Raw genomic sequence first — 8,993 nt, 5'->3', positions numbered from 1 at the left:
AACTAAACTATGTAAAATGAATGAATAAATAAATAAAGTTTCGGAGAGATCTAAGAGCTTTACAGAATTGTATTTCATCCACCATATGAGCAAGCAAAATTTATTAAAATTTTATTGAATCACTCCATAATTTATATCTACGAGGGATGTATAGTTAAAGTATGCATTAATAAAGATTGTATGGATATGAAAATTGTATGAGTATGAAAATTGTGTTTTAATTAATAGATATCTAAATTTGTTCCAATGACTATTTGGATAAAATTAATTATGGAACAATTAGTAGTATATCTTTCCCGCATATAGAAGATGAAATAGTAATAATACGCGCATTTGTACACTTTTAAAAATATTGTCGATAAATATTTATTTTCATAATAGGAAAAAAATTATTAATTTTTATTATCTTTAACTCACAACTATCCATTTTAGTTATAATTTTCATAACTAGGTAACAAACTTGAAATAAATATGGAATTTTGAAAAAAATTTAAATATTAACAACATATATTTCTATAGTTATTATTTAAAAAAATATTATTATAAGAAAAACGAAGATCATTTTGAACAAACTCGTGTCTATGTACGAGATATGTTTTTGTGTGTTTTATCGTATTGGACACGCGTTTGTTTAAAGAACATACTTAAAAACCAACACAGTAGATACATACTAACTAAGCATGATAAAACTATATAAAAATTTAAAAATAATAACAAAAAAATTGGGAAGATGGACAAATAGTCATACAAAGACATTAATGCTCACACACATTACCGTATTAAACAAACATAATAATTATGTTAGTATATTCATTTTTTTTTTCATCACAACACTCACTATTATGGAAAAATCCATCATTGTTGAAAAAGAAATATCATCACGCCTGACCAACTATGGTGAAGTAGGATGTGGGTGTGAGCTCGATGTTTTCAATCACGAGCGTGCAACCGTTGTAATAAATTATGTAACACGTTATCTATCACAACAGTTAACTTAAACAACCGTTTCATAAATATAAAATCACGAGTTCGATACCAAGCTGCAAACAAATTAAAACGCATAAAAAATAACATTTCACCACGGTTTTATGTTCCAACTGTGGTGGTATGTGTAAGAGTTGATTATTAAATATGAGATTTCTTGTTTTTCCCTACCACTCATTAACCACATACAACCATTCAAATAGATTTATGAGATAATAATCAGAAAATTAAATTATTCTTGAAAAACAACTTAAACGGTATAATATTTTTCGAATTGCATGCATCTTATAATTCATGATTTCCTCATTAACCCATATAATTTGATTCAATCCCAAATTCTTCAAAGTAATGATGATGAATGTCATCCATTTATTATCATTATTTTGAAGAATTTGTGACATTGGATCAAATTCTATAGGCTAGAGAGGAACTCATAAATTACAAAATACATGCAATTCGAAAATATTGGATCATCTAAGTTGATTTTCAGTAATAATTTAACTTTTTAAATTATCATCTCAAAAATATATTTAAATGAATGTAAGTTCAATGAGGGGTTAGTGAAACAAGCAATCACATATGATATAACAAACTCACTAATAACAGTTATTAACAAAAACATCAATTAACTAACATAGATTGGAAGGACTTGATAGCTAAACGTTTCTGGAAACTATGAAGAGGATAAAGTAGAAGGGATAGTAGAAAACGTGTGTTAATTATGAGAATATTATATGAGAGACTCATATAACACTTCCACAACTAACACAAGTTTGTAACTCTCTTAAAGCCAGGGAAGCAACATTGAGAAGTAGTAAAGTGGATCCTAAGGTACTTGAAGGGTACAACGGATCGTGGTATCATGTTCTCCATGTAACAGGGTGTTCCATAAGTTGTGGGATATGTGGATTTTGATTATGCAGATGATCTAGATGATAGAAGATCTACAACAATGTATGTCTTTACTCTTGCAGATGGACCTATATGTTAGAAATCAGTAATTCAATCTATAGTCGCTATGTCTACAAATGAGACAACATACATGGCAGTAAGTGCAGCTGCCAAAAAATATTGTGGCTTACAGGATTAGTGAAAGAGTTGGGTGTTAAGTAATGTGGAGTTCATTTGCATTGTAATTGTCAAAGTGTTATCTATTTGGAAAACAATCAGGTGTATCGTGCTAGGACCAAGCATGTTTATGTGAGGTTTCACAAGATCAGTGAGTTGTTGGCGTCTAGACAGATATTACTTCAGAAGATTCACACTTCAGAGAATGCAATTGATGTGTTGACTAAGGCAGTCACCAATGACAAGTTCAAACATTGCTTGGACTTGTTACATGTTCTCAATTTTAAGCAAGAGGTGTCAAGCTGAAGATTGTTGAATATGGCTCATATTATTGATATAATTATGAGTTGCTTAGATAACTATAAGATGTTGAGAGTATAATTCATATTGATGAGATAATTATGGATACAGATAAGTGTTTGTTGAGGAAAACTATGGATTAAAGTTTTAGATAAATTAAATCATGATATTATATATATGACTTGTAACACTATAATCTAATCAATTCACAAGACATAAATCAAAGGAACTATAACTACTCTATAATCACATTGTAGGTAATTTAGTCGAATTGCATGTACAAAGCTTTTGTATATTTCTCTCTACTCTAGTCTGTATTCATGTTACTCTTCTAACACAATCTTAAGGAACCATTTATTTTAAAAGGGATGGACTAGCTTTCCCTTCCACAACAGCAATAATTATTTCTTTCTTAATATCATTGGAGATAACTTTACAAGTTAAGTTCTTACGAGTTCCGATCAAAGGATATTTTAGTTTATAAACTCTTCCACTAAATTCTTCCATACAATATTTTCACTCCATCTTCTTGAGCTTTCACAAACCGCAGAGCAATGGAAGCTCAAACCACATAAACAATGCTTCTATATTAAGATTGGTGTTTTAAAAACCAGATCGAACTGACCAGTCAAACTGGGAATCAGATCTGATCTGATTGTTGAACCGGATAAATTATTAAATCAGTAGGAATCAACCAGAACCGATAAAAACCAACGAACCGACAGTTTTAGAAAACTGACGAATTAAATGTTTATTTTTTTCTTAAGACAAAACAATGTCGTTTTGATAAATGTTTTAAGAAATAAAGTTATAATATAAGAAGAATTTAAACAATTTTCTCTCCTTAAATTTAATTTATTAACCACTACAATTATTTTGTTATTCGTGCAATTAAACTTTATTCTAAATTTATTTAGTTTTGTATTATTTTGTTGAGTGTGATACCTATCTTTAAAATTTAAATTTAAAAAATAAATTTGTAAAATTGTGATATTTTGAAATTTTGTAGGTACGTAGAGTTATTTAGTTCGACCGGTTTCATAACTATATAGTTTATAATAAAAATTGGTTTATTCAACCAAATTATCCAATTTAATTATGTAATTTGACCAGTAACCCAGTGGTTGACCAATGAACCAGTAATCCGATCCAATTTTTAAAACATTGATCAGAACAAATCTATTTTTAGAGGCGTTTTTAAGAACTCTATTGATGACGACATGTATTAATGCGCCACGGATTCGAACTTCACTATGAGAGGAGCCTATTTAAGTCATTTACACAACAATAACACATACAAAATAACAAAGAAGATAGCAACAAATATTTAGTTACTCTTACTGAAGCAGAGGGACCATGCAAAACAAAGGGAAACAAAAAAGGAGGAATGGTGCGTGTTGCACTATGTGTTGTCATCAGAGGAAGATAGACGCACAAGGAGAACAGGAGAAGAAACATAGAAGAATGAACGTCTTTGTTTTTATTTTAAAAGCAGAGTTTTTCAACATGAACAATTCAGCTAAACGGTTTTAACAAGTTCCTCTATTCCCGCTCAGTCTGATCCCACAAGCTTCACAGCAAATTCAACTAACAATGCATTGCAAGAAGACTGTACTATAAATATGGCAGTTAGCCTCTTAATTGATGTGATCTCATTGTATAAACCACAAAAGCTTACTGTCTCCCTACATCATAGTCATAATTAAGATCGTTTCCCTTAAAATATACATAAATATAACAGACAACATTTGGTGCAGATTTTCAATACCAACATAAAATCTAACTGTTAAAGTAATACTATATTCACATTCAGAAGGAAACGTCAGCGTCAACATCCGTGTCGGACACCTCTCTTATAATATTTTTGGAAGAAGGCAAACCGGCTGTAACATCCTCTTCAATCCCACATTCATTTGTCCCTCTCCTGATCTTGAAGTAACCATCCTGCAGTTTAGTAGATTAAATTGGTTCATTAGCAAACATCTTAAATAACAACTATTCAAGCTGAAGAATATTTCAAGAAACATACATCTCCCCAATTTGTATTCCACTGATTTGCAAGAAGCTGTGAAAAATACACAATCAGTATATATAAAATTTTGAATAAAGGTATGTATATGAGAATGTTGTTGTCAAAAAACCAGGAACAAGTTAATATATTATCAGCATACCCAATAGTCCTCCCCTTCATCACTTGTTCCCCACCCAATCAGCTTTACTGCGTGACCGCCTAGTGCAGAACCTGTGATGTGTTTGTAAACTCCTGATTTGTAGTGAGCAAAATCCTGTCAAGAGATCAAAGGAGTCAAAGATATGCAATAAGGTCTGGTTCATATTACTAGTTTTTAACTTAAAAGTTGTATCTTCTATCCTATTCTTTAATCAATTTGCATCTTCAAAGCACAAGAGATGTCAATTGACCCCTTATTTAAAATGAAATGAGTGACGAAAACAATGGGAAAATTTTGAAAAGATAAAGTAATGAAAGGAATTTAATACAGCACAAATCTAATGTGTTAAGGAGATATAAAGCTTATAGGATAACATGGCACAGAAGGAACGAGAAGAAGTTGAAGTGACAAGGTGGAAACTTAGGTCCCGTTTCCTTTGTGGAAACATTTTCAATACTCATTTCTTAAAATATATGTTCATGGGGAATGGAAGACTAACAAGGGAATGGAAGACTCGAGTAGTGAACAATTCTGATGGAGAGAAGGTGGAAGGGAATCTAGGAAGAATGCATTTTTAGAAACAACAAAAACAATGTTTTGACATTTTCAAAAATTGTAAAAGAAAATGCTGAGGAAAGTGTTGGATCTATATTCTCTAATGTTTATTTGTTGTAGTGAAAATGAAAACAGAAAAACATGGTAAGTAAATGGGGCCTTAGCAAGTATCGCTCACAATTTTACCAAAGAAATGAAGCAAAAGTGGAAGAACACATCAACTCATGCTTGCAGCTTGTCATTTCTTAATTCTTGGCATACTAGCCTAGGATGGTGATGTGCTTTCAAAATCTTACTTGCAGAAGCGACAAAAAGATGTCAAAAGCTTTCATTTACCTCATAAACACTGAATGCAACTTCAACCGGCCCGTTCTTATAAACTTCTTCCATGATATTTTGGGGATCAGAGTTGACCTTATATGGTTTGACACTGTAGTGTTTTGACTTTTTCCAAACCTGGTTTCCCTTTACACACTTTCTAACGCACTTGGGAGTTTGATATCCTGGCTCACAACCAGGATGAGAACATCCAATTTGATCAAAGTATGGGTCACACTGTCACATGTAAAAAATAAATAAAAATACAGAACATAAGAAAGAGTCTAAGATTTTAGTCTCTAAGCACTGAAGGGAATGAAAAGTTGTTACCTCTTCAGTGACAACACCATGGTGTGCAAAGTATTTCCATGCAGAAATGGGATACCCACCATCACAGCCAGACCCACAAAGAAATCCACAACATGCAAGAAGGTCATTAACAGAAAGGGGCACATCCTGCAATTGAACATATAGTTTTTTCTATAGGTCAAGTCCCTCGAGTAGGTGTGTGTGCATAGGGAGATAGGTCTAGAAATTTTGGGTAAATATTCACAATTACACATAATTACACACATAAGTAATTTCTATAACAAAAGAAATGAAATTGTTTTCATATAATCTTTAAGTTTTTTTCATAAGCTATCATGGAGAACTAGTGGACATGTCATAAATTATTTTCATAAATTCTCTCAAACAGTTTCACAAGTGCTTATGTTAGTAGATAAGTTCAAATAAGTCAATCCTAACATATTTTTGTAAGAAAAAGTTCCCTACTTACTAAAGCAAGAAGTTTACTTACCACGCCAAAATGAATGCAAAAACGGTCTGATAATGATTCAACAGCGCCAAATGCCCAACAAGAACCACAGTGACCCTGAATCATAATCAACACAAGGATCAGATAAGAACTTAATGGTCAAAGAACCACATTGAACCCTAAACATACAAAAAGTCGCTAAAATGAAGAAATAATTAGAGAATTACCTGATCTTTAGTGAGGAAATTGGTTCGGCAATCAATGTTATTATCAATAATGAAAAAGAAGAGTCAGCACCTACTGCGAAAACGCATTATATAATTAATACTTTAAAAAGTAAGGAGAAGGAGCAAGTAGGTTACCTAGAATTCTTCCAATAGTGCTACATTGAGGCCAAGCTGTCCTTGCATCAAATTCCTTTGGCAAGTTTAATGATTTTGGATGAGTTACGACAGGTATACTACTGAGTTCATTCCTAGGCGTTTGTTTGACTCCAAGAAGGCGCTTAAATTGTCCAACCTGTGCATCAAACACAGTACCTTTCATAGTCAAAACATACATGTCATGCAACTAAGTATGTGCAAATGAAATGCACTCTAAAGTACTATAATTTAGTGAAAACTTAATTAAATATAGTAAGCTAAAAAAACAAAATGAAGACTTAAATATTAATCTTTTTTCCTATTAAGTTTTGTATTTGATTTTTAAGTCTTAATCGTTTCTCATAAATCATTTCTGTAACAAATATAAAATAAAGTCAAATTGTTTTTACCCCCTATAATTTATTTTCATACACTATCTTTAAGAGCTCATGAAAATAAACGGAAACAACAACTTATAAACAATGTGTAAGTTGTTTGTATAAGCTTTATCTATTGAATAAATTTAAATAAGTCAATTCAAATAATCCTAAAACTAAAACCTTTTTTTTTTGTTTTGGTTTTTTTAATAGGCTAAACTATAGTTTTGGTCTCCCAATTTTAATTGATTCACAAAATTAGTCCTCAAATTTAAACAGTTTTGGCTCTCCTCTCACATTTTTTATAGAAATTGATGAAATGTTTGTGTTTTAACTAATATTTTTATGCATAAAGTTCTACCATGGGTTTATATTCGATGATTTATCATGTTTTACAAAAAAAATTATCATTTAAAAAATAGAAACAATGATTAATTTTAAATACAAAAGTATTGTTTAAATTTTAATTTAAAATAGAGAATAATTTGGGAATAAACTGTAATTAAGTCATTTTTATACTAGGTTTGATCTTTATTATTTTTTGTTTTCATGAACTTTTTTAAAAATTAATATATACTTAACTTGAGCTGATTTTTTAGATTTAATGAATATATATATATATATATATATATATATATATATAATATATATATATATATATATTATATATATATAATGAATTAAAAAAAGAATTTTGCACAGTCTCCGTGGAGACTAAACCAATATTAACATATTATCGGTGGATTAAAACAAAAATAAAGAATTTAAAACAAAATTATCTACATCAGAGACTAAAATTGGAGAAAGTTGAAGTCAAACCGTAGAATTGGAGAAGCGAGGATTAATAGCAGCCTTCCATCCTGCCCCTGGGTTTTCGTTAACCTCTTTAGCGATTGACTCCTGCATCATGATCGATCACGTTAACAAGATTCATCGATTCAATCACATAGATAACATTCAAACTTCAAATATTCATAATAGCAAATAAATTAGCGTAATCATTAATTAACCTGAAGAATATGAGAATTAAGCTTGTGTGCAGTGAGTCGATCTGCTTCCGCTTCTCCGATCTGTCAACGACGTTTTTGTAATTTCAAAACTAAACAGTTTAACAACAAAAAGATCCGGAAGAAAAAGCTTTAAAAAAAAGTGATTATCGCAAGTGGAAATTAATCTGAGGGAGAAAAAGATACCCGGAGAAATGAAGCGGAGAAAGCTAAAAATAAAGTTGCCAGGGGCAGAATTGTTGGAGCCATTTTGATCAATGGAGTCGTGGATTGAATGAAAACTAGGAGTTTATATTTATAGTATACATTAATTAATTAATCAATTGTTTAATTTAATTAATCATTTTTTTTAGTTATAGGATAGAGTAATTTAATTATCTTGGCATACGCAACTTGGGTGGGTGGTGCATAAGTAGAACACGCAGTGATTAATTAATTAACGAATAGAGCTAGGAAATTGAATTCCAAAGAAAGCAACATGTGAATAATCAATACAAAAAAGTAAATGGGTGGGTCCCACTGCTTTTCAAAAATATCTCTTTTTGTTACTTATCTATACAATCAACCAACTATATTTTTCCATGATTTTTTTTTATAAATAAAATCTCTTTTTTTAAAAGCCAAAGGAAGTGTTAAATAAAATGTTGGTAAATAATTGAGCCATGCGTTGAAAAGTCTGGTTGTTGCATTCGCTTTGTGTTCAAAGTTATGGGATTTGGCTTCTGAAGTTGATATGATCTGAGTCAGAAAAAAAAAAGGCGAAAGAGGACAAATTTTAAAACTTCATTGATTTGTGTGAAAAAAAAAACTCAATTGATTCAAATTCCAAAAATAGATCGGGTTGCAAATATAGTTTCATAATAGTAATAATTTAACTCCCTTCCATGAAATTGCATGCATCATTATGCAATCTAAATCTCCATTTCCTGCGATGCTTGATCCACACATTGCCTAATGAGTTATTTTGTAATAAACAAGATAAACTTTCTTTTTATATAAAACAAGATGACACCTAAAAGCATTAATTGACGCCTAAAAACATTAATATCAATGATCGTAGTCATCCGTAAAGTTCGTGGTAAAAGGTTTAAGAG

At 30.7% G+C, this 8,993-nt stretch overlaps 1 protein-coding gene across 1 annotated transcript; it reads right to left on the bottom strand.

Moving 5' to 3' along the window:
• Positions 1-3,962: 3,962 nt before the first annotated feature.
• On the bottom strand, positions 3,963-8,292 carry LOC127132517 (cathepsin B-like protease 2). Its single transcript, XM_051061478.1, has 11 exons — positions 8,086-8,292; positions 7,903-7,962; positions 7,712-7,792; positions 6,516-6,672; positions 6,381-6,385; positions 6,196-6,270; positions 5,727-5,852; positions 5,415-5,633; positions 4,524-4,637; positions 4,382-4,417; positions 3,963-4,296 (listed from the first exon to the last, which is right to left on the bottom strand). Exons 1-11 carry the CDS (start codon positions 8,146-8,148, stop codon positions 4,162-4,164), a joined length of 1,071 nt encoding a protein of 356 aa, XP_050917435.1. The 5' UTR covers positions 8,149-8,292; the 3' UTR covers positions 3,963-4,161.
• Positions 8,293-8,993: the final 701 nt, after the last annotated feature.

Source organism: Lathyrus oleraceus, chromosome 3 (assembly GCF_024323335.1).
Source record: "Lathyrus oleraceus cultivar Zhongwan6 chromosome 3, CAAS_Psat_ZW6_1.0, whole genome shotgun sequence".
Lineage (NCBI taxonomy): Eukaryota > Viridiplantae > Streptophyta > Magnoliopsida > Fabales > Fabaceae > Lathyrus > Lathyrus oleraceus.
Note: the sequence above shows the minus strand (reverse complement) of the source record. Positions and strands in the feature narration are given on the sequence as shown.

Bases quoted from the DNA above. Each gene is read 5' to 3' on its own strand.
- LOC127132517 (XM_051061478.1), bottom strand. From the start codon at position 8,148: ATGGCTCCAACAATTCTGCCCCTGGCAACTTTATTTTTAGCTTTCTCC. The intron at 4,638-5,414 runs GTAAATGAAAGC...ATCTCTTGACAG, and splicing joins TTGCATTCAGTGTTTATGAG to GATTTTGCTCACTACAAATC. The intron at 4,297-4,381 runs GTATGTTTCTTG...ACTAAACTGCAG, and splicing joins GGAATACAAATTGGGGAGAT to GATGGTTACTTCAAGATCAG.